Source organism: Lithobates pipiens, unplaced genomic scaffold (genome assembly GCF_037356315.1).
Source record: "Lithobates pipiens isolate NorthernLeopardFrog02 unplaced genomic scaffold, aLitPip1_a1.2 Scaffold_10, whole genome shotgun sequence".
Classification (NCBI taxonomy): Eukaryota; Metazoa; Chordata; class Amphibia; order Anura; family Ranidae; genus Lithobates; species Lithobates pipiens.
In genome coordinates this window covers 93,177,105-93,203,809 of record NW_027507686.1, presented here as the reverse complement: position 1 = coordinate 93,203,809, position 26,705 = coordinate 93,177,105, and the positions used below count along the sequence as shown (strand labels likewise).

At 42.9% G+C, this 26,705-nt stretch overlaps 1 protein-coding gene across 1 annotated transcript in view; it reads left to right on the top strand.

Moving 5' to 3' along the window:
• PACS1 (phosphofurin acidic cluster sorting protein 1) overlaps positions 1-26,705 on the top strand; it is a 654,146-nt gene that overhangs the window by 63,728 nt on the left and 563,713 nt on the right. The window contains exon 3 of the mRNA XM_077450086.1: positions 17,605-17,694. Coding sequence (XP_077306212.1) covers positions 17,605-17,694 — 90 coding nt within the window. The remainder of the gene's footprint in view (positions 1-17,604; positions 17,695-26,705) is intronic.

The window sequence follows — 26,705 nt, the reverse complement described above, 5'->3', positions numbered from 1 at the left end:
AAGCAGTCTGTTAGCCATTACCTTGGCATATAGTTTAATCTCTACATTTAAGAGGGAAATTGGTCTGTAGCTTCCGCACTGAGTAGGGTCTTTGCCCGCCTTGGATTACTGAAATGTGGGCTGTAAGGGATTCTGGGCGTAGTCCCGAGGTCTGTGAAATTGAGTTGGCATAAGTGGCATAAATGTTTTGTAGTAGAGGATAGTGTAGCCGTCCAGCCCGGGGTGCTTTGCCTGTCGGTGTATGGTTTAGAGCCATCTGGAATTACTCGACAGAGTTCAGACTCGAGCTCCTCAAGCGCGGAGTCTGAAAGTTTGGGCAATTTAGCATCTTTTAGGTATGCAAGCATGTGGCTACGTCTCTCCTTTACAGTCAGTGACGGGGCGTCACATTGAATTTTATACAGGTCTACATAATAATCTCTGAAGGGTTTAGCAATGTGGCATGGACTAAATTTCCGTTGGGTAACTTTATCTTGGGTATAAATGATCTAGTCTGTTTTTCTTTAAGGGATCTAGCTAACAGTCTGCTAGGCTTGTTCCCCCACTCATAGAGTTTTTGTGAGTAGCGTTGAAATTTTTTGGCGGTGTCGAGGTTAAGAAGAGTTTTTAGTTCTTTTCTTTTCAGCATGAGTGCCTCCAGGTGGGATGAGTGTAGGGTTAGTTTGTTGCCTATTGAGTTCCTCTATCTGGTGTAAGACCTGCTCGAGTTGTTGACCATGCTCCTTCTTTTCCTTCTTTTTTTTTTTTTTTTTTTCCGTGCCCCTAGTTCAATGAATTGAATTCAAAAGAATTGTGAGCTTCCCATACAATAGCAGGAGAGGTCTCAGAGGGTTTGTTATCCGTAAAATATTGTGAGATAAGGGAGGCTAACAGAGCAACGTCTACTTGGTTAGATAGGAGAGTCATTCAGTTTCCAATTGTTGGAGCGATGGGCTAAAGTGGGCATGGTCATACACATCGACACGGGCGTGATCTGACAATCGCAGTACCTAATATGTGCGGATTGTTATAAGGGGAGGTGATGGTGGTCTAGGAATATATTGTCTATGCGGGAGTAGGACTGATGGGTCTTTGAGTAGTGGGAGAAGTCTTTTTTTTCTTTTGGGTGGAGGATACGCCAAAAGTCTATCAACTGTCGCTCCACGAGTCTTTTTGACATAGGAAAGGCGTTTAAAGGAAATATTAGAGAGACCGTGTGATGTATCCATGACGGGATCTAGATGCATATTCATATCCCCTGCTAGTATAAGTAAGCCCTCAGCAAAGTGCAATAAGTGAGAATTTGGGATAAGAATGTAGGTTGATTGTTGTTCGGGCAATATATGTTTTGCTAGAGTATATTGGGTGTTACCTAGAAAGCCATGGTCGTCCGCTTGCGTAGCAGAAAGACAAAAGGGTACGCTTCCACTGAAACCTATGGCCACCCCTTTTAGCCTTATTCGTATCTGAGAGGCTATAGAACCACTGGGGAAAATAAGGCGAGGTCAGTTTGACCTGCGTAGTGTGAGTTAAATGTGTTTCTTGGAGAAATATGATGGCGGGGGCAAGAGCCCGTAATTCCCGAGTAATCTGATGCCGTTTAGCCGCTACATTTAGACCCCTAACGTTATAGGAGGTAATTTTGAGCGTGGCCATTATGACAGTGGATTGCAACCCTTAAGCCTACCTATCCATGCATGTCAGCCTTGAAGGAGGGAGTAAGGTGGAAGAGAAGCGGATAGTTGCAGAGGGGATAAAGGAGATAGAAGAACGGAAACAACAAAAACGTCCAACTGGACACGTGGGAAATCGTAACTTGTCACGCAGAGTTCTGCTGTGTTCCCTGTGGGGGGGGAACGGGCGGCCGTCCAGACCTCCAAAAGGAAGACGGACAAGCAAACTTGAGGGCAACCCATACTCCTCAACCCCAGAAGAAGTGGGGGGGGCGTGCCGTGTAAAAGGCACATAGGAGCAATATGCTCCACCAGCATTCAACTGTGTCAGATAATGTGTGGGAGAAAACCTTTATGCTCCAACATTAAACTATAAACTCGAATAGAAAAGAGAGAACAAACATTCTCTTACGGCTGATACACATCACATTAAGCTAAACAATTTGCAGGCTTACATAACCTTCTGCGGATCAGTCCCGATGTGGGGGAACGTCTATTGGGACCCTGAACATACACCCGGAAGACAGTCCTTTCAGGGTTTCACAGGTGCTGAGAAGGAAAGATCCCTGTTCGTTGGGTTTGCTGCCTTTTGGACAGAACCGGATTCGGTAGAACCTGCAATAAGAAGAGAAAAATAGCCGGAGAAGGGGAAAAAAAACACAGCGTTTAGGCACGATCACCCGATGTTCATCTACGTTGTTGCGTAGAGCCTGGCGCAGAGGAGCGCTTTTTTTTTTATTTTTTTATTTTTTTTTGTGAAGGACTGTTGCCATTGGGAGTCCTGAATATGCGAGAGTTTAGGAACCGGGTCTTGCCAGCCCGGGAGTTCCAACATCGGCATATTAAGGTCTTTCAGAAATTGTCAGCTCCTCAGGAAACCGGAGGGTGTGGGAGCGGCCATTTTTGATGGCGATGAGACACACCGGGAAACCCCATCTATAGGTGACCCCATTGGAGCGTAGATGTTCCAAAAGTGGTTTGAGGGCTCGTCGTCGGTCTAAAGTTTCTTTAGATAGGTCAGAGAAAATGTTGAATCGCGCCGTCAAAGTCTGTTGGGGGTGTTCCTTAACTTGACCATGATGGCATTTTTGTCCGTAAAATAGTGTAGACGGCATATTGCGTCTCTGGGCTGTTCTGTATTAAGGTTGTGGGGCCTGAGAGCTCGATGAACTCGGCCGAAGAGCAGTGGTTCGGTAGGTGGCTTTCCCAATATTGTGTTAAATATTCCGTGGATCGACGGTTCCAAGTCGTCACCGGTCGCTTCAGGCAGGCCCCTAATGCGCAAGTTGTTCCTACGATTCCTATTCTCGTGGTCCTCAAGCTTATACAAGGAGGCGCGGTGAGAAAGGGCTAGTTGCGTGACAGATTCTTGAAGTTCTCTGATGGCTATTGCATGAGATTCTTGCCTCTGCTCTGTTTCCTCAACCCTGTCAAGGATGTGCGCCATATCTGTCCTCACTCCTGTGATCTTTTTTTTTTTTTTTTTTCCAAGGCCGTGGAACATCCCGACTAGCTCTTTTTTAAGGCCGCCTAGAAGCGATGACATTTCTGAGCCTGAGGGGGACCCGGGATCCTCCATGAGGTCAGAGCAGCAAGATGAGGCAGGTGAGCCATCTCTCATGGAGGCAGCTAGTGAAGAGGGAGATGCGCTGTTTCGTGGACCTGGCTTGACTGCTACCTGCGCTGGTTCTACCGGCAGCCAGGAAATGCTGAATGGAGCCGGTGACGGTGTGGTTAGTCGCCGCTGTCTTAGATTTCTTGGCCGATGCAGAGCGAGTTGTGGGTGTATTTGCTGGCATAGTCGGTGCTTCGGAGTTGAATGCTGGATGGAGCACCTATCAATTACATTCACTTAAAATCCTAAATATGGTGCAGGATGGGGGTTGCTACAAAACAGGGTCCTTGTGGTTGCAAACGCCCTGATGGGCTGCGTGCTAAGGCCTCCCGCACCCCTGCTTTTATCAAGAAAGTCCGCTGGCTTCTGGGGGGGGTGCAGGCCGCAAAATGCCGACCGCAGGCCTGTAGTGCCACCAAGCCCTGAGGAATGCACCGTTGGGCTGGATCAGTGGGGGGGGGGGGGGGGGGGGGGGTCAGGGCAGCTGTTATGAGGGTAATGTCCACTGTAGGAGGCCGGACCGTGCTCGGCGCGCTCCCACGGGCAACGGCCTTAGCAAAGATCAGGGATCCTCAGGCCTAACTAGGCCGCACTGGGCTGGAGCCAGCCGCGTCTTCCCCGGGCGATGTATAAGCCCAAAACTGCCCCCAGAGTGTCCCAGACCAAGAGATGTGTGGCGGGAGGGGACAGATGGTAGTCCCTTACCTTCCCGAGCGGCTCGTTTCCACGATATCCGGGAGGCCTCGGGGAGGCAAGATGGCAGCGGCTGGTGGGAATCCTTGCCGGAAATCCACAGGAGGTTGCAGACGAGATGCCCCTGAAATAGCAGCCTGGGGGGGGATGCAGGAGGACGTTTCCGGACCAGGGGATGTGTCTCTCAAAAAGATTTCTGTGCAGGTAAGGTGCGGATTGCTCCGTGGATATCAGGAGCTGGTAACACACATCCGCTGCCATTCACGTCGGGCCACGCCCCCCTTGTTCCAGATTTTATGTTGCATCCTTATTCCAAAATTGATTAAATTCCTGATTTTCCTTTAAAATTCTACAAAAATATCCCAAAATGAGAACGAGAAAGAAGTTTGTTAGCAATCTTTGTAAATTGGTAAAAAAAAAATTTTTTTTTAAATTACATGTACATAAGTATTCACAGCCTTTGCCATAACAATAAAAATTTAGCTCAGGTGCATCCTGTTTCCACTGATCATCCTAGAGATGTTTCTACAACTTGATTGCAGTCCACCTGTGGTAAATGCAGTTGATTGGACATGATTTGGAAAGGCACATGCCTATCCGATAAGGTCTCATAGTTAACAGTGCATGTCGACACTAACCAAGCCAGGAAGTCCAAGGAATTGTCTGTCTTTAGGCCTCTGACAGGATTGTATTGAGGCACAGATCTGGGTAAGGGTACAGAAAAATTTCTGCAACATTGAAGGTCCCGATGAGCACAGTAGACTCCATGTCAGGGCTGGGCTCAGCCCTCCCTTCTTGGTACTAATGTTGCTCAGCTGTCGGTAATTGTCAGCACTCATCGTTCCACAGTGGCTCACCTGGTGATCATTTCCTGCTTTCAGCCAACCCCTTCTGGCTATTTAAACTGCCTGGTTGATTCCTTCCGTGCCTTTCCCTTGGTCAAACATATCTGGAGACTCTTTGCTGTGCTCCTGTTGAAGACTTGCCTGGCTGACGTCCCTTCTGGTTCCTGATCCTGCCTCCAACAATGCTGATCTCTGGCTTCCTGATTTTACTGGCTTATTTTGACTACGTTACTGATTTTACCATTCTATTAAAAGGTTTGATTTTTACAGCATTTTCTGTCTCCGTCTGATTCATGGTTCCTGACAGTAGGCAAAGGCCATGAATTCAGATAATTCAGGCAATCCACCTAGTGGTAATATATTTTTTCCAGATTGAATGAGCAGGACCACCACATGGATCAGTTTGCCTGATTCGCACTGCTCACCTGCATCCTCCCACTGTGGCTATTCCAGTACAATCTGTGTTGCTGGCCGTCCCTGCTGCTTCTCCGGTCTCTGTGCAGGCATCCGTCTTGAATATTATCTCTCTGAAGGGTATGCCTGGTTCTGCTCTGCTTCCCAGCGATTCAGGAGGCAATCCAGTTCAACCAGGTTGGAATATTATTTTGAGATGCTGCCCCAGGCCTTTCCCGCAGACCGTAAAGTAGGCTTTATTTCTTTGCTTTCTGATAGAGCCTTGGCAAGCCCTCTTTGTGAGATGCAAAGACCAATTGTCCTTTTGTTACCCTGAGTTTGTGGCTTCCTTTAAAAGGGCGTTTGACATTCCCGCACGCTCCACTACTGCTGCCAAGAGCCTCAGGTCCATCAGAGTACGAGAACTGTTGCTGATTATGCCATTGAATTTCATACTCCTGGCAACGCAGGTTGCTTGGAACAATGAGGCCCTCCTGGCTGCTCTTTCTCATGGTCTCTCAGATAACATCAAAGATGAGACAGCAGCCCGAGACGTACCTATAGATCTGGAGCCTTCAGGAGGATGGAGAGATTGTGCCTTTTTTATTGTGGCCAGGCAGGTCACTTTTTGAAGTCTTGTCCTACCTGTCCAGGAAAAGCTTGCACCTGGGGTGCTGTAGGAGACGGACCTTAGGTGGGGTTGTTGCGTCCCAAGTATCCTGAAGGATAAGCTTCTAGTTCTGGTTACCCTTTCTTGATCTGGGTCCTCCATCAATACAGTCTCTAATCGACTCTTGGGCTGCAGGCCTGTTCATAGATGGTGCCTTTGTGTCTCTACGCACTTGATTCCGCTGCAGCTTGGTGCCACTCCACTTGCCATTGAGGCTATTGATGGGAGACCTCTACAACCTGCCCATGTGACTCGTGAGACTGCGCTGTTGACCATGGCCATAGGGGCTCTTCATCATGAAATAATCCAATACATTTCCTCACCTCATTACCAGGTGGTTATTGATTATCCTTGGTTACAGAGGCACAGTGTTCATTGCACAATTGACCTTCAGCTTGGTGCCATGCCCCCTCGTGTCCAGGTTTACCCTTTTGTCTCGCAGGATAAAGCCACGGAGGACTAGGTTGCCGATGCAATTTGTGGGTTCATCTGCATATTCTTGTCTCCTGCTGGTGCTGGCTTCTTCTTCTTCTTCTTCTTCGTCTTCTTCGTCTTCTTCTTCTTCTTCGTCCTTCTTCTTCTTCTTCTTCTTCTTCTTCTTCTTCTTCTTCTTCTTCTTCTTCTTCTTCTTCTTCTTCTTCTTCTTCTTCTTCTTCTTCTTCTTCTTCTTCTTCTTCTTCTTCTTCTTCTTCTTCTTCTTCTTCTTCTTCTTCTTCTTCTTCTTCTTCTTCTTCTTCTTCTTCTTCTTCTTCTTCTTCTTCTTCTTCTTCTTCTTCTTCTTCTTCTTCTTCTTCTTCTTCTTCTTCTTCTTCTTCTTCTTCTTCTTCTTCTTCTTCTTCTTCTTCTTCTTCTTCTTCTTCTTCCTCCGTGGTGAACTGAGGCCTTGTATTGATTTTATAGGGGTCTCAATCGCATCACGATTAAGCCCGCATATCTGATTCCGTTGTTTACAGAAATATTTGACCACCTCAAGGGAGCAACGGTTTTCACACCGCTCGATCTGAGAGGGGCATACAATCTCGTGAGAGTGACAAATGGAAAACTGTTTAATACCAGGGCAGGACATTACACATTACTCGTACTGACGTTTTGGTCTTTGCAACGCTCCTGCGGATCTTCAGGAATTCATTAACGATGTCTTCTGAAATATGTTGCAGCAGTGTGTGGTGGTTTATCTTGAAGATATTCTCATATATTCTAAATCCCCAGAGAGCCACCACACAGTTGTCTCCTGCATGCTACAAAGGTGGAAAAAGTGCGCATTCCATCGTGAATGGGTTACATTTCTGGGTTATGCAATTTCTACTGCCGGTTTTTCGATGGACCCAGAGAAACCTTCTGCAGTTCTACAGTGGCGTTGACCCGTAGGTCTACTTCCGCTATGGTTTCTCAGCTTTGCCAATTATCGGAAATGTATTTAACGTCTCTTCTCTGGTCAAACCCCTGATATGACCAGAAAGGATGGTAACCCACAGAATTGGTCCCTGGATTCCATTAAAGCCTTTGCGTCTCAAGGCTGCCTTTGTTTCAGCTCCTATGCTGGCACATCCTGATCCTAAGCTGCCCTTTATTCTTGAGGTTGATGCATCTGAGTTTGAAGTAGGCACCCTTCTGTCTCAATGTCCTACCTCTGAGAGGGCTATGCATCCTTGTGGCTACTTTTACAAGAAATTGTCTCCTGCAGAATGCAATAACTAGATTGGAGACAGAATTGTTAGCTCTCATTTTAGCTCATTTTTAGCGCCAACTTTGGTCAACTTCTGTATTGTTGTCTGATCTTTTGCATTGGTTCTGAGCATGCGTGTTTGTACCTTGTACAAAAGTCCGATGGTTTTGTGTACACATGATCGGACTTTGCTCCATTGGACTTATGTTGTCAAAAAGTTTGTCCGTTCACACAGCCGACAAGTCCGATGAAAACGGAAAAGTTTGTCCGCTGGAGCATACACACGGTCAGATGTTGCTCCAAAACGGCTAATTTGCATGTTTGTTGTCAAAAAGTCAGATCGTGTGTACGGGCCTTTAGACTGTAAGGGCTGACGCATTGTCGTGACAGTTTTCCTCTGCTTCCAAGATGGAGTCTGTTCCTGCTCCTGTGATAACTCCTGATTGTATTCTGGCCATTGTTCTTACTAATCTCACTTCACCTTTTGGGTGACAGAATGCTTGCCACTCAGATCCATTCTCCTTCTGAGAAACCTTGTTTTGCCCTTGAGCATCTCTGCATTGCTTTGCTCCAGATTTACCATTCTCCCAAGGCAGCTGGCCACCCAGGGAAGAATCAACTAATTTGGGCTTTTTCTCAACAATTCTGGTGGCCTAGACTCCACGCTGATGCAGCCACTTGTGTGCTTGGAGTAAAGGCCCGATGGATGCGAAAATCAAAAGTAAAATTTAGTCTAAACGCGTTGCTGATTTTTAGTATGGTGCTTTTGACAGCTGGTTTTTCGTCCGAAAAAACCTTGATGTGCAGACTATATAACATTTTTGCCATATGTGAACTCGACGTCCAATTTTTTCATTTAATCAGTATGGTTTTTGTACGAAAAAAAAAAAAAAATCTTAAGAGCAAGACTACACATGCTCAGATGAAAGAATACATGCAAAACAATTCAACACCCATACATAACTTCCAAAGTTGTATTCTGTTGTCCGAGGATTTTGGTATGGTGAGTAGCCTCTTCGGTCGTCCGAAAATGTGTGTATGAGGCTTTAGACACCACAACACCTTCCAGTGAGCCTCCTACAACTCATACCCAATGGAGAGAGGCCTTGGACCCACCTATCTATGGATTTTATTGTGGAGTTACCCAACTCCTAGGGCTCCTAGGGTTCTCAAAAATGTCACATTGTATTCCACTAAAGAAGTTGCCCACATCCAAAGAACTGGCATCCATTTTTGTTCGGGAGATCTTTCAGTTACATTGGCTACCCAAGGTTATCTCGGATAGGGGTAACCAGTTTGTCTCCAGGTTTGAGCAAGCCTTTTGTGCAGTTAGGAATTCAGCTTTCCTTCTCAGCATATCACCCATAGTTCAACGGGGCCTCAGAATGAGCCAACCAAGCCTTTGCGCACTTTCTGCGTTGCTATGTTTCTGCCCACCATAACTGGTCAGACCTCTTATCTTAGGCGGAGTTTGCTCACAATAGTGCCGTCATTACTGCTTCCCGCTTGTCTTGCCAGTTTATGGCGAATTATCATCTATTTTGACTGACTCATTTGTTCCTCAAAGAATTCCTGCATTACAGGATCATCTCTGTGATCTTCATTCCACTTGGGTACGGGTCCAAGAGTCCTTGCAACGTGCCAGTGATGGTTACAGACTCCATTCTGACCGCAGACGCCTACCTGCGCTTTCCTACTAGGTTGGGGTGAGGGTCTGGCTGTCATCTTGCAACCTCCGACTCTGTGTTCCTCACTGAAACTGGCACCACGGTTTATTGGGCCTTTCTGTTTTCTCCATAACATCAACCCAGTGGCTTGCGCATTAGACCTTTTTGACATGTGCATTTTGAATGATTTCTAGGTCTCCAACCACTTCACCACCTCCGGTACCACGTCCTTGCCCAGTTCAGGTTGAGAACCATGAAGAGTATGACATGAAATCGATCGTTGACTCCCATAGGTTCTGTGGGTGCATACAGTACCTGGTTCATTGGAAAGGGTACGATCCGGAGGAACGCTCTTGGGTCACATCCTGGGATGTACAGGCTCCTGTCCTCCTCCGTGCTTTCCATAGACGTTTTCTTCTCAACCCCGGTGCTATTGTCAGGGCTGGGCTCTGCCCTCCCTTATCAGTACTGAGGATGCTCAGCTATTTACTTACTAGCACTCATGGTTCCACAGTGGCTCATTTGGGGATCTTTTCCTGATGGTCAGTCAGCCCCTTGTTGCTATTTAAACTGCCTGGTTCGTTCCTTCCGTTCTTTCACCTTGGTCAAACATATCTGGAGACTCTCTGGTGTGTTCCTGTTAAGACGTGCCAGGCTGATGTCCCTTCTGGTTCCTGATCCTGTTTGCTGTCTCCGGCTACACTGATCTCTGGCTTCCTGATTCTACTAGCTTGTTCTGACTACCTGTTTTTGGCTCCTGTACCCTGGTTGTGGTTTGACTACGTTACTGATTTGTACCATTAATAATAATAATAATATATATATATATATATATATATATATATATATATATATATATATATATATATATATATATAATAAAAAAATTTTTTACCATTTTTAAGGTGTGAAAATATATTATAATATTTTTTGCTTTTTCTGTCTCCGTCTGATTCATGGGTCCTGACACTGAATCATCCATAAATGAAAGAAGATTGGAACCACCAGGACTCTTCATAGAGTGGGCCGCCCAGCCAAACTGAGCGATCAAGGGAGAAGGGCCTTGGTCACCTCCTTGACTAAGAACCCGTTGGTCTCTGACATAGCTCTAGCGTTTCTCTTGTGGAGAGAGGAGACCTTTCCAGAAGAACAATCATTTCTGCAGCACTCCACCAATCAGGCCTGTATGGTAGACTGGCTAGATGGAGGCCACTCCTCAGTAAAAGGCACATGACAGCCCGCCCGGAGTTTGCCAAAAGGCACCTAAAGGACATTGACCATGAGAAGCTAAATTCTCTGGTCTGATGAAACAAAAATTTTACTCTTTGATCTGAATGGCAAGCTTCCTGTCTGGGGGAAACCAGGCAATTCTCATGATCTGGCCAATACTATCCCTACAGTGTAGCATGGTGGTGGCAGCATCATGCTGTGGGATATTTTTCAGCAGCAGGAACTGGGAGACTAGTCAGGATCAAGGGAAAGATGAATGCAGCAATGTACAGAGATATCCTTGATGAAAACCTGCTCTGGACTTCAGACTGGGATGAAGGTACCTCTTCCAACAGGACAATGACCCCTAAGCACACAGCCATAACAAAGGAGTGGGTACAGGACAACTCTGTGGATGTGCTTGCGTGGCCCAATATTTATTTATTTATTATATATATATTTTATTTTTATTTTTTTTAATTTGCAAAGATTTCAAACAAACCTTCTTTTCACGTTGTCATGATGGGGTATTTGTAGAATTTTTGAGGAAAATAATGATTTTTAAGGCCCATTTCACACATGTGGACTGTTTGTCCTATGGAAAAATGGATGACAAGGGATGATCATCTATTTTTAGCCGCTTCCCTCAACTTAATAATATAATACTAATAATAATAATAACTATGTATATATGTATTTTATTTATTTATTTTTCTTTGACCGGCTAAAAGCCCTATTTTTCATCAGTTTAAAAAAAAAAAATCAAATGGTCCATTGCTGCATTGGTTGTTAGGAGCAACCAGTCGCTGTGGGGGGGATTTTGTGGTGGAGAAAGGCAGGCGAGCAATATAGCAGTATATATAGTGAGGGTGCAGCCAGACTGTAATTTTTAACTTTTTATTTTTTTCCCTTACATTTGAAGCTGTAATTTGGGGGGGGGGGGGCAGTTTGTGCAAGGAGAGGCGCAGGATAGAGCAGTATACAGTAAGGGGGCAGTCCGTACAGACAGGCTTCCTCACTTGCCGATGCCGACTGTAACTGTCAGCTTTTTAAATGCAATTATGTGTTTGTGTGTGTATTTTTTATTTTTATTTTTTTTTACTTAACAGCACCAGGAAGGAGCTGTCATTCTGGCCTGCCACTAAATTAAACAAACGGGCAGGGTCACTGGGGGATGTCACTGGGTGACCCCACCCCTTTGTTTAATTTGGTCGCAGGCTTGAATGACTGCCCCTTCTCCACGCTATTCGGTGTAGGAAAAAAAGCACATTTGCAGAAGCTGAAAGTAACAATCCGCATTGGCAAGTGAGGGACCCTTTTCTGTATGGACTGCCCGCTCACTATATACGGTATATACTGCTGTCCTCTCCTTGCTCCCCCGTCAAGAGGACCTGTCAAATGCCTGCTACCACATAGAATTATTTCAAGAAGAACCAAAAACACTGCGCTATTCAAATGTGTAAACGAGATACAAACAGCAGCTAACACAACATCTAGGTGTACAAATGTGACATAATAAATTTTGTGAAAAACAGTGTAGCGCTTATTTGTTTTTACCACATTACAATGTGACCAATGTAATCAATACATACATTAGACTATGCAAACAAATAAAAAAAGGATTTAAACACTCTTTGCTGTATATGAAAAGCTAGAATGTCCAAACAAATGTATGAAAAAATATATCCAAAAATGGAAAAACAACGTGAAAACAAGTGAAAAGTTCTCCAAATTTTCCAAATTTTCTGTGTGTGATACGATGAAGTGAAAATAGTCCTACACCTTCTCCAAGGAATAATCGCACAATCACCACGTGAACCCTCCACCACATAAAATGGGGGCTTGCCAGATTTAATGGATCCTACTCAAACTTATATTTGGAGGATCATATATGCTTGTAGATATACATAGGCTTTTTTGGGTGTTGTCCTTTTCTGGAAGACTTTCAAGTGTGGCTATTTCCTCTGCAGTATGTCTCCATCCACATAAATCATCATAGGTAATGGGATAGATATAAAAGAAGAAAGCAGGGACCACAATAGTGTAACTCCGTTTTTCGTTTCAAGTAATTTAATAAAAAATTATCAAACTCACGTGTACAAAGAACATAAGCGCTTTTTCAATAAAATCTCAGGCTGCAGTGAAGTCCCGACACGTTTAGTCTTAAGCAGACATCATCTGCATCATCTTACTTGAAACGAAAAACGGAGTTACACTATTGTGGTCCCTGCTTTCTTCTTTTATATCTATCCCATTACCTATGATGATTTATGTGGATGGAGACATACTGCAGAGGAAATAGCCACACTTGAAAGTCTTCCAGAAAAGGACAACACCCAAAAAAAAAAAGAAATAAAAAATAGTGTAGCGCTTCTAAAGTGAACATATGTTGAAAGAATGATCATATAACAAAGATCATATAGATGTGTAGATTAGCAAAATAAAGTCCAAGTAATGGGTGTAAGCTTCCGTGGAAGGGCCGGCACAATGGTGATCAGACCGTATCAAAATGCCAGGCAAATCCCATTAAACGGATATGTCCATATACAACGGCTTGTCTGGAAACATTAGGAAAGAATAGATGGATACTTCTTACCAGATCTGTTGGACTCACACAGTCGTATGACGGTTGAGTCAATAAGGCTTGGGGTCACAATCTGGGACCGAGGGGTGGATCGAAGGAGGTTCGTCAGCCTGGTGGGGAAACTCCAAAAGACCGTATGTCCAATGATGAATCTCACCGATGGAACTTCAGAATGGTTAGGAAATCCAACTCGGATATAGCCCACTGCACTCCGATACTCCGAATACCCCAAAGTGAAGGGGAAGATGTTTAAAGGGTTTGGACCAAAAAAGGAAAAAGAAAGAAAAAGCTCCACATGGTGCGGGTCAGGCGATAAAAAAATGATAATTTATTAAAAGTCAAAAGGGTAACAGATGACTTAGTGATCACAAAGCAATAAGGTAAAAGTAAAAATAAAAGCAATGTGGGGTGCCAACAGCTAGCCCGACGCGTTTCGACACATATGTCTTCGACATGCCCCTGTCGAAGACATATGTGTCGAAACGCGTCGGGCTAGCTGTTGGCACCCCACATTGCTTTTATTTTTACTTTTACCTTATTGCTTTGTGATCACTAAGTCATCTGTTACCCTTTTGACTTTTAATAAATTATCATTTTTTTATCGCCTGACCCGCACCATGTGGAGCTTTTTCTTTCTTTTTCCTTTTTTGGTCCAAACCCTTTAAACATCTTCCCCTTCACTTTGGGGTATTCGGAGTATCGGAGTGCAGTGGGCTATATCCGAGTTGGATTTCCTAACCATTCTGAAGTTCCATCGGTGAGATTCATCATTGGACATACGGTCTTTTGGAGTTTCCCCACCAGGCTGACGAACCTCCTTCGATCCACCCCTCGGTCCCAGATTGTGACCCCAAGCCTTATTGACTCAACCGTCATACGACTGTGTGAGTCCAACAGATCTGGTAAGAAGTATCCATCTATTCTTTCCTAATGTTTCCAGACAAGCCGTTGTATATGGACATATCCGTTTAATGGGATTTGCCTCGCATTTTGATACGGTCTGATCACCATTGTGCCGGCCCTTCCACGGAAGCTTACACCCATTACTTGGACTTTATTTTGCTAATCTACACATCTATATGATCTTTGTTATATGATCATTCTTTCAACATATGTTCACTTTAGAAGCGCTACACTATTTTTTATTTCTGTTTGTTGAACTTTGTTTGTTTGAGTGTTGGCTGCTGTGCTCCTTTATGTATATTTGATTTTAGCGCAGTGTTTTCCCCTATCTCTAACACCCAAAAAAGCCTATGTATATCTACAAGCATATATGATCCTCCAAATATAAGTTTGAGTAGGATCCATTAAATCTGGCAAGCCCCCATTTTATGTGGTGGAGGGTTCACGTGGTGATTGTGCGATTATTCCTTGGAGAAGGTGTAGGACTATTTTCACTTCATCGTATCACACACAGAAAATTTGGAAAATTTGGATAACTTTTCACTTGTTTTCACGTTGTTTTTCCATTTTTGGATATATTTTTTCATATACAGCAAAGAGTGTTTAAATCCTTTTTTTTATTTGTTTGCATAGTCTAATGTATGTATTGATTACACTGCTACCACATAGGGAGCCTCCCCACCCCCACATACACAGGCATACTAGAGCTGCACTATTAATCCTTTAAAAAAAAAAAAAAAATCTCACTTCAACCCCCGCCCGCCCCAACCCCCCGATCAACGGGTCTCACTGTCCGAGGGGGGAATGCACAGATAATAATCAGCTGCTAGCCTGTGCCCCAGAACGCCTGCCAGTGCCCATAAGAGTGGCAATCATTGCCCATAGAAGGAGCAATTGGTGCCCATCAGCAATGCCTGTCAGTAGCTCCTCGTCAGTGGCCATCAGTTTTTTTTTAATTTATTATGGAATCTAGCCGCATTTCGTTTAGACGTTTTTAATTTTTAACAATTTGCAGAAAAACAAACCAACTGCTAAACGCGGCAGAGCGACTGTTTTTAAATGTCGGTTACTATCTGTCAAGTTAAAACGTCCTGTGTACATTAAGCCTTAAAGGTCAAAACTTTTTTCTGACATTTGTTACTTTTGCAAATTAAATATTTTTTTTTTTTTTGCTGGGGAAAATTTATAATATATATTATATTATATTATAATATAATATAATTAAATTTTATTCATTTTTTTTTTTTTGACCCTACAGCAGTGGTACTCAACTCCTGTCCTCAGGACCCACTAACAGGCCAGATTTTTAAGTATTACCTTGGAGATGCAGACTAGAATGCTGCAATCGCTGAGCAGCAAATGATATCACCTGTGATGTTTTTCTCTTGCAAACCTGGCCTGTTAGTGGGTCCTGAGGATAGGAGTTGAGAACCACTGCCCTAGAGAATAAAACGTCACTTGTTGCAATATTTTATGTTGCGCTGTATTTGCGCAGCGGTCTTTAAAACACATTTTTTTGGGAGAAAATGCACTTCCATGAATTAAAAAAAATTAAAATAAACAGTAAAGTTGGCCCAATTTTTTTTTTTTTTTTTTTTTTTTTTTTTTTTTTGTATAATGTGAGAGATTTTGTGCTGCAAGAATCGTGAGAATCATGATTTTCATTCTAAGCAAAAAAATAGATTCTCATTTTGTGAATGTAAATGTAAACCAAAAATTTGACTTAAGTGAATGTAAAAACTGATGAAAGGGGCCTAATCCACTTTTTTGTTTTCTTACTTTTTTTTTTTTTTTTAAATAAAGCTGTAAGGGTGATTTCGTTGAGTGTTTGTTTTTTTTTTTGTTTTTTTTCAGTTCAGTCACGTACTTTAACAACCAATGAGTCATCAGCTGTCAGCTGGGTTTCCTGCTGACAGCTGAATATAAATAAAAACTGGCGGCAAAAAAAACAAAACACATTGTGTTCTCCCCAGGCCCTTCAGGTCTAGTCTGCATGCCCTTAACATGGAGGGTGGGAATGCAACCCAAAGCACCTTGCCTCCCATGTTGATCGAGACAAGGGCCTCGTCTTGTCCACGTGCCCTTAACATGTGGGGTACCTGATACCATTCACATAGGGAGGGGGTGCACCTGGGATCCATAACACAGCGCCTTTTAACATGTTCATTACAGCAGGTTTGACAAACTGCTCAAGAAGGATTTGGTGCCAAATTTGGAAGGGAATAGTACAAAATAATAGAAAACGTCCATAGCTGCTAGGGGAGATAAGCCCTTAGGAGATTGTAAACACACAAACCACAAAATTATCCCAGGTCAAGCACTTAGGACTAGAGGTAAATACAAAACTGGCTCTTGGTGTCCACTATTGAAGAACCAGTTAGTTAATGTAATTCAATTGGAAATCTGTGTAGTAAACCACCATAAAATGTATTGAATGGCATAAAAAGTGGGGAAAAAAAAATAAAAAAATAAAATTATATAGATATATAGATATAGAGATATAGAGATATAGAGATATATATAGAGATATATATATATATATATATAGAGATATATATATATATATATATATATATATATATATATATACATACATACATACATACATACATACATACATACATACATACTCTATCCCAGGGGGTGTGTAATTGCAGGCACAAGATCTTCACTGGGGGCGATGTCTCTGGATGAGGTACAGAAGGAGTATGTGACAAGAGGCTCTACTCCTTGTACTAGGCTTGAGTAGCACTGGATGAGCAGGGATGATGCTATGCCGACCCCGCCAATAGCCAGAGCCGAGGGAAGGACAGCTGATGCTGTAGCGATATAATGAAAACACTATCGTGTATCAGGGCATTGCTATAACATGTTTCGCGTGCATTCGCGTTATCAAGTCGTGACCATAGTTAACATGCGTGTGTGTGTGTGTGTGTGTGTTTTTTTTTTTTTTTTTTTTTTTTTTTTTTTGTGCCATTCAATAAAATTTATTGTGGTTTACTACACACAATTTCCAGTGGGATTATATTAACCATATGGTTCTGCAACCGTGGACGCTTCAAGAACCAGTTTTGCATTTGCCACTAGTCCTAATTGCTTGATCTGGGATCATTTTGTGGTTCGCACATTATAGCATCTTTGTATCTTTGTTCTGTTTTTATGTTTACTAAAGATGTGACCAGCGCTCAGGTTTTACATAAATCCCCTAAAACAACTTCAATAAAGAGTGCCAAAATTACCTTTTTTAAATTTGCGTGCAATGTGCTTCACACAACCTATGCAAATTAAAAAAATTTTTTTACCATTCCCATAAAAAGTACATAAAGTGTCCACATTAACTATGTCCATACAGGGCACTTACACCCCTTCCCTGCCCAAGCCAATTTTCAGAATTTCCCTGGTGGTCTAGGGTGGCATCCCTGATGGTCCTGGCGGCACCCTTCTGGTCCTGTGTGGGCATCCGAGGGGGGCTGCACTGATAATCAACACAGATCCCCTCCCGTCATGAGAGCAGCCGATAAATGTAAGTGTAATGTAATCACCATGCAGTTTGTATTTTTCAATCCAATCATTTTGTTTTTAAGAAGTACCTCTTGAGATGCAGGTTTGTAGGAAATTGAGAGTAATCTGTTTCAACACTGAAGAGGACTTGCTACAAGTTGTACCTAAATTATGACTCTGAAAGTTGTGTTTTTTTTGTTTTTTAGGGATCAAAGCGTATTCTGCGCTCCAACGAGATCTCTCTACCAAGTAGCGGGGTTTCAGAGACTGAACTACAGCTAACATTCTCACTGCAGGTGACTTTTTTTTTTTTTTTTTTTGTAGATTTCTTGACATTCATCTTACAATAATAAAAGTAGTGTATTTTTTTTATATGTGAATGCCAGAATTTTTGCAGCATGAGTGACCGCACCGTTTCTCATTACTTTGTTGTGCTTGTAATCAGTATTGGGCTGTTATTCTACCAGATTGTTAAACTGATGGTGCACACATTGCAGTACTGCTTATGGTGTATGTAAACGCTAACAATTTTTTTTTTTCTTTTTGCCCAAAGTGGATTACCATACAGAGAGTGGTAGACCAACATCTGCCAAGGATTCAGAGGTGACACTGCCACCTACTGAATGCTATAGCCTGCAGCACTGATCAAGAGGAAATTTTCCAGCAGGACAGTTGTACAGATGCCGATTGATTAAAGTACAACCATACGTGGACCAAAATTCGGCTGGTCTCCTGAACTGGCTGAATTTCGACCCACTTATGTACAGCTTAAAGTGAAAGTAAACTCCCCTATCGTTTTCAGCCAAGGAAGTTGACATCTTTGCCTCTGTTTAATCTGCAACTGCTATGGTGCTGCACATGTGATTCGTTATGACACCAGCCATTGGATGGTTTGATAGTTTGGCTGAGAGCACAGCCAATGTGCAGTTAGCATTCCCGTCATGCCTTTTTTTATTTTTATTTTTTTAACTGTTTAAATCGATGGGTTTACTTACTCTTTAAGTCTTTTAGATATGCTATTGAAAGCATTGTGTTCGATCTGAAAAGTGCAAACAATACCAGTTGCTCATGTCAGAAATGTAAGCATGCTCAACAGTGCTCACTTCCTGAAGGGGTTAATGTGGTAAAACATGAGGAAACGTGCATTGCAAACATGTGCTGCTTATATAATATTTATACTTTGCCCTGTCCTCCTACGTTTTTTAACCACTTGAGCCCCAGACCTTTTTCCAGTTCGGCACTGTGTCATTTTAACTCACAATTGTGCAGTCATGCGTCGTGGCTCCCAAACAAAATTGACGTTTTTTTTTTGTTTTTTTTTTCCTCCACAAATAGAGCTTTCTTTTGGTGGTATTTGATCACCTCTGCGTTTTTTTATTTTTTGCACTACAAGCAAAAAATTGGGACAATTTTGAAAAAAAAGCATTATATTTTTTTACTTTTTTAGGTCGATACACATTCTTCTACATATTTGTGGTAAAAAAATTGCAATAAGTGTATATTGATTGGTTTGCGCAAAAGTTAGAGCGTCTACAAAATGGGGGGGGGGGGATAGTTTTTTTTTTTTTTTTTTTTTTTTTTTTTTATGGCATTTTCATGAATACATTATTTTATTTTTTTTTTTACTCGTAATTATGGCGGACATGTCGGACAATTTAGACACATTTTTGGGACCATTGACATTAATACAGCAATCTGCGATTAAAAATGTCACCGGCAGTGAAGGGGGTTAATGTGTGTCCTAGTTTGTATTCTAACTGAAGGGGGGTGGGGATTGTGCAGGGAAGATAACAGATCTCTGTTCATACTCTATATGAACAGGTGATCTTTCAGTAATCCCCTCAGAACCCAGAAGTGTGTGTGTGTGTGTATATATACATGCATGCATATAATATAATATATATATATATATATATATATATATATATATATATATATATATATATATATATATATATATATATATATATATATATATATATATATATATATATATATATATACACACACACACACAGTTACGGGTTCTCCGTGTGCCCCAAGCAATCACTGGAGCCCGGCGGTGATTGAGAGCGCTGGGCACTCGCATTGGCTCGGGGGGGGGGGGGGGGGGGGGCGCGGGCGCATGCCCCCTAGTAGCCACAGGGCAAAGCGACGTTGCATAACGTCCTTTCGCCCAGCTGAGCCATTCTGCCGCAGTGCAACTATGGCGGCATGTGGTTAATCTGTTGCATGTTGGATTAAAGCTGCTTGCTTAGATGTTCATTGTTCTGTAAGCATGACTACCTTTTTATGAATCCCGCATGTTTTCTTGTATGGAATGTCACTTACACATTTTAAGTATATGTAATGTTATCTTTTGCATGAAGTCCTGTAATTGCACTGTTCTGATAATGTATACAATACACTTTTTATTTTTTTATTTTTTTATTTTTTTATTTTTTTATTTTTTTATTTTTATTTTTTTATTTTTTGAAAACCCAATAAAATTATTAAACTAATTCTTGCACAAAGACTTGAAAAATATGGGAAATATAGGCTATTTACCTATACCACATACAGTAGATATAAAGTGTACACACCCCTGTTAAAATGTCAGGTTTCTGTGATGTAAAAAAAGGGACAAAGATACATTTCAGAACTTTTTCCACCTTTTTAATGTGAACTATAAACTGTACAACTTAGTTAAACAACAAATTGACCTATTTTAGGTGGAGGGTATAAAAAATGAAAAAATGAAATATGGTTGCAAAAGTGTGCACACCTTTACACTAATACTTTTGTTGAAACACCTTTTGCTTTTATTACAGCACTCTCTTTTTTGGTATGAGTCATATCTCAACTTGGCAATATTTTCCCACTCTTTTTTGCAAAAAATCTCCAAATCTGTCAGATTGCGAGGGTATCTCCTGTGCACAGCCCTCTTCAGATCACCCAACAGATTTTCAATCGGATTTAAATTCTGGCCTCTGGCTGGGCCATTCTAAAACGTTAATCTTCTGGTGATGCCATTCCTTTGTTTGGATGTATGCTTTGAGTCGTCATGCTGAAAGATGAAGTTCATCTTCATGTTCAGCTTTCTATCAGAAGCCTGTATTGACTATTTGGAACTGTTCATAATTCCTTCTACCTTGACTAGCCCCTTTTTCCAGCTGAAAATAAAACCGCCCCAAAGCATGATGCTGCCACCACCATACTTCACTGTGGGTATGATGTTCTTTTGGTGATGTGCAGTGTTGTTTTTTTGCATTGTACCCCATACTCATTCACATAGGGTGGGGGGGGCCGGTATCCGGGGGCCCCCTTATTAAAGTGGGCTCTCGGATTCCGATAAGCCCCCCGCAAACCCCGACAACCAACGGCCAGGGTTGTCTGGAAGAGGCCCTTGTCCTCATCAACATGGGGACAAGGTGTTTTGGGGTGGGGGGGCCGCGTGGCCCCCCCTTCCCCAAGGCACCCCCCCCATGTTGAGGGCACGCGGCCTGGTACGGCTCAGGAGGGGGGGCGCTCGCTCGTCCCCACCTCCTTTCCTGGCCGGCCAGGTAGCGTGCTCGGATAAGGGTCTAATGTGGACCTAGGGGGGACCCCCACGCCGATTTTTCGGCGTAGGGGTTCCCCTTTAAGCCCATACCAGGTGACAGGGCCAGCGACGCCTCCTTCGCTGGCCCCGGCCACCTGGAGAGGCGCTCAAAATGAACGGACTTTCCTCCGCGTGTGTGGGAGAGTCCGTTCATTTCAAAAGTACGGTGGATAGTCGGCTACGTGTGTACGCGATATTACAGTGAGATCCCTCTGATGCTTTGGAAGCTCTCTGCGGACCATGGCTTTTGCTGTAGGATGCGACTAAGAAAATGTCAGGAAAGAGCTACTAGAACAGTTGAACTTTTATTTGGGGTCAATCGGAGGCACTTTCAATGATTGCAGGTGTGTACTGACTCCCTATTTAACATGCGTTTGAAGGTGCTTAATTCGTAACCCAGCTACATCCCATTATAAGAGGGTGTACACACTTATGCGACCACATTTATTTATTTCTCTTCATAGTTTGTTTTTCAACTGAGTTGTACAATTTATAGGTCACGTTAAAGGTGGGGAAACGTTCTGAAATCTTGTGTCTCCTTTTTTTTTTTTTTTTTTTTTTTAACATCACAGAAACCTGACATTTTAACAGGGGTGTGTAGATAGATATAGATATAGATATATATATTATATTTTTTCCACTGTACATATGAATTGGTAATTTAAATACATTTCTTTCTACTTTTAACCCACAAGGTGGCATTTCTTTTGGCCATCACCTCTGCAAGCGTCTGAGCTGATGGCCCTATCCTGCATTGGATTATTTCAGCTTTTGTGTAGGAAGAAAGTGATGTTAAGGCCCAGGAGTTTTCGAGGTCAAGGTAGTTTCTTTTGCAGTCCCTGTGTCAGGGAAATGGCTGTGGTGTGCGCGCAAGCAGATGCGTGTTGTCCAGTACAAGGCAGTCCGTGCGCGCCGATGAGCGCTCACAATTGTAGGCACAGCCCCCCGGCCTATTTCAACCGATCAGTGACACTTGTAGTTTGCTGGATTATCAAGAGCTCCTGTGTCCCTGTGCCTGCACACACTGTGAAGACCCCCGGCTTGTTGACTATTCTTCGATCCTCTGCCCCTGGTGTATGACCTGGCTTGCTCTTGTACTCTTCTTGGACTGTCTTCTGGTACTTGACCCCTGGCCTGGCTGCGGACCCTGCTTCTGGTTTACCTTGCTGTTTCCGGCTCAAGACTTCTCTCCGCATGGTAGCCATATTGCTACTCGGCACGCTCCAGCTATCTACAGCTAAACAGCCGACCTGCAGCATCTCTGGCAACCCGTGCACCTTTGGGCATCACATCCCCTGTATCACTCCCAGGGAAGCGCTGCACTGAGCCGCAACGGACTCCCTCTCAGCAATATGGCCTCACACTAGAGACTTGACACCCTGTAGTTAGTGGGTACATTTTTTTTTTTTTTTTTGGTACCCTTGCAATGCCATATCTTCCCAGAGGAGTTGCTGCTTTTGTGCTGTTGACAGCTCAGCTAGCATGTGGTGTACCTTATGGGTCCATGGTAATTACAGTATGCATGTTCTTAAACCACCCTTTGAAAAGCCTTTCTCAGCATTAAGGTTTTCCCCATATGTTCAGATCAAGGTTCGGGGAATCAATTCACCTATTTTCAAATCTACAGCTGTCCAAATGTTTGAGTCCATGTGTTCAGTAGTGGCTTTTCTCCACCAGAGGGTGTTCCTGGCATCCATCGACATCAAGAATGCATATCTCTGTCCTGATTTGTCCAACCCATGAAGAGTTTTATGCTGTGCAGTGGAAGACGTGCACTAAATTGTTGTGCTCCCCTACAGTCTTGTGTTCGCTCTTTGGGTCTTTATCAAGGTGCTTGCTCCAGTTTTGGCCTTACTGAGACCACATAACTCAAATGTAGGTTACCTGGACAATCTTCTCTAGGCAGATTGATTTCCAAGGTAAAAAGGGAATCGCCATCCATACCTTGGAGGTGTTTGGCTGGATGTAGAACATCAAGAAGTTTTCGATTTGATTCTCTCCATCTGGAGTACCTAGGCTTGGTTCTAAATCAGACTGAGCCTATATTTGCTGTCTAACCTCTCTGGTGGGCATTGATTCACACTTGTCTGCAGGTTCTGGGGCTGATGGTTTCCTCTTTCAAAGTGGTTTCATAAGCTTGACTCCACATATGAATTCTTAGTTTGAGATGCTGACAAAATCAGACACACAGATGCACCAGAGTTATTGGTACACCTTCGTATATGGCTTTTCTTTCCCTAAGGCTTCTTCTTTGTCTTCTGCTTGCATATGAAGCTAAAACAATGGCTAGCCTCCTGGCTCCACAGCTGGCCTCGTCCTTGTTACACAGATGTAATTTGTCAGGTTACTAACACATTCTGGTGTTTCCCTCTTCACCCAGGTTTACATTTTCAGGGTCTAGAATTCCATTCTGCTTTACCTAAAATTGCTAAATCCAGCAATTGAAAGTGCTTATGTGCAGCCATACCACATTGGATGGAAGCTGTCCAGCAGAAGAGCTGCTTGTGACCGCAAACAGCAGTTTTGTCAGTGAAGAAACCAAGTCCAGTGTTTCAGGAATTGAGGAGAGCCACTGTGGGGACACAAGGCATGATGTGACCCCACACCTAGGGTAGGCTGGTTGTTACGGTAACACATTTTTTTGAACTCCTATATGCCCACTGTGGTTGGCGGAGCCTGGACCACTAGAGGATAGAAAAATGTGCTTCTCAGCCATGCAATGCACAGCCTGTTTGACAAAAGCAGATTTCTCTGCCACTCTGTCTAATTTCTTTGAAAAATGTGCAGCCCTCCTAGACCCTTTTGACTTTAGGAGGCAAAAAGCACTATACTTCTCCATTCCTCCCTGAGTCTGTTCCTGAATTAGAGATGGAATCCTCCTAGAACCTTTTGCCATTGACTTCCAGAGGCCACAAACGCCATATTTTTTCCTCCGACTCTATTCCTGAACTTGTGATAGAACTTTTGAACCTCCTTTTGAAGATGAAATGGAGAAAATCAATGTGGACACTTGCACTGTAGTGGAAGCTGCAGAGTATTTTTCAACCCCTGCATTCTGTGAGCCTCAAAATATGGCTTTTTAACAAATACTTTTCATTGTTGAAAGGGTGCAAAGGCTAGTTTGCACTTTGTCAGTCAGCACTGGATTCTTTTCAGTCAAAACAAGCCCCTATGGGTACTAAAAGGCATGCTGAGAAAAAAAAAAAAACTTTTCCTATTCCTGAAAGGCAATTCACTCCTTAAGCATTTTGCTAAAATGTAACCTATGGAAAAGGCATTTAAGAAAAAAATAATGTTCTGATAGTAGAATCTGCCATTTCAGTCCTCACAAAACACCTTATGGTTCCCTCTTTCAAGATCCAGCCTTACAGCATTCAATTGCTACCATGACTATTTGCCAGATTATTACTAATCGTGGAAGCAAATAGAAAATATGAATCTGTATTTGAGTACCTTGTTCTCTTAAAACAATTGCAGCGGATGCCTTACACTTTTTTATTTGAGTGGATGCTCTAGAGATTGTGATTTGGCAAATCTTTAGACTGTTGCTACTTAATGTTCACATTATATAGGCTTTTATGGCTAACAGCTAGGTATGCTGAGGCTGCTTGTAATGCGCTTCTCTTACACAGTGCCTTTGGTGAATGTCTGTCTTTTGCGGGGGAATCTCCTGATATGTTCATCAAGCAAGTCATGGGGGGGGGGGGGGGGAGGAGGCTACCCCCTGCCCCATTTACAAATGACAACCACAGAAAAAGTACATCTCCTACAGATACTACTTTTGCTCAATTAAATGCATAAACATCCAAACCAAGGCTTAACACTTGCTTTTTAGTTGCAAGCCCCAGACTCCTAAGCCTACCCAAAAGCCCCCCTCACAATTAAGGGGAACCCCGACTCTTCACTCTATTGCCATTCGTGACAATCTGTATCCAAAATGTCCTGGACCTCCTGGGTCCAATATGCCATTACAGAGGGGCAAAATAGAATTTCTATCTCTACCCCCGTCTCACTTCTAGCATCAGTTCGAAACTAGACAGATCTACTGGCCACCCTACGCCAACTTCAGTCACAAGGTGGTTATACCAGTGAAAAAAATACAACATATTTTTTTTTTTTTTTTTTTTTAACCTTTTCTAAGGTTGTTCAGTCCCCAGAACAAATGGGGACATCCAGCCCATTCTGAACCTAAAGTTTTCAAGCAGATTTCTGTGTGTCAAAATTCTGGATGAAATCGGCAAGATCTGTCCTTTGTTTCTCTGACAAGAGATTTTTTGCACCAGTAATCCTATAAGGTGGCTATCTACATATGCCCATCTTCCCTTCACATAAATGCTTTCTGCGTCGTTTTTTAGCTCTGGAAGACCAACGCTTTTCTTACGCTGCTATTTTAGCTCTCCTCTGCACCCTGAACATTCACAAAAGTGCTTGTCCTGCTGCTTGCGCTTCTGCCAACCTAGTGCATTCACTAGCTTACTTGGACGACCTAAATTACTCCTCCATCACAACATTGTCTACCAACGTCCAAAGGACTGTTCAGTTCTCTTAAACCTTTGTTTGATCAACTTTCCAAAGTATGCTTTCCTGCCATTGCATATTCCAAGCCGGAATCCTGCCTCTTCTGGAAAAGATTGTCTCCGTAAGGTCTCACTCACAGAACCTTTGGTGAAAGAGGCACCACTCTGTTTGCTAGGGATGAGCTCAGGCGTGTTCGCATGGAACACATGCAGGGTCTGCCAGGAAGTCAGCGCAGCGCTGCGCTAATCACAGGCAGTGAGACATTGCCCGATCTCTGCAGCCGCGCATCAGGGCAATGTCTCGCTGCCTGTGATTAGCTCAGAGCTGTGCCAACTCCTGGCGGGCTCTGCACGTGTTCCATGCGAACACGCCTGAGCTCATCTCTACTGTTTGCATTTGCATGAGAGTTCTGGGTTTTAATTGTGGCCTCCTTTTTTGAGGCAGTAATTTATTTTTTTCTGAACTCTTCAAATCAGCATATTCCTGCTATGGAACCAACATATCTACTCTCTGGAATGTCCTATTCTATCTGACCAGGTACAGCTTTTCTTTGGCATGGTGAAATTTGCCATGGAGTTGGGGAAAGTCCTTCATTCCCATGCCCTGAAAAGTGATGCTGGGGGTAGGAGTTGTTATCTTGGGCTGGCCTATATTTTTCTTTGATTGCTATTGTGTCTTGGGCTGGCCTATGCTTTTTTTGTTTGCCATTGTGCATTTTTCCAATATAATCCAAAGGTTAACTTGCAAGGGTCCTTCTTCCCCCTTTTTAAACCCCTTTCCTTTTTTGCATTAAAGTAATCCTTACCTTTTTCAGTTCTATGTGGCTCCATGATCTAGATAGAAAAAAACAGTCTGTCATAAATACAAAGATCCATTTTTATTTTTTTGTATATATTGTATGCAGAATATGTTTTGGGCTGTACAAGAAGCTATTTTCTGACTTAATGTCTTAACTACTTTTAAAGCCCCATACACACTATTGGATTTTCTGTTGATTTTTTTAATTTATTTTTTTGTCTTCAGATTTACCAAAACCATGTAGTGCAAGGGCTTGCCTGATTGCATACAAATTGAAATGCCTAAGGTTTTGGTAAATCTGCAGAAAATCTGATGGCGTGTATGGGGCTTTACAAGACAGGGGCTAGTATTTAGCTAGTGTAGAGAGGAAAAGCTGTTTTCTTCAGGATCTTCTTACCCAAGTGTCCTGCT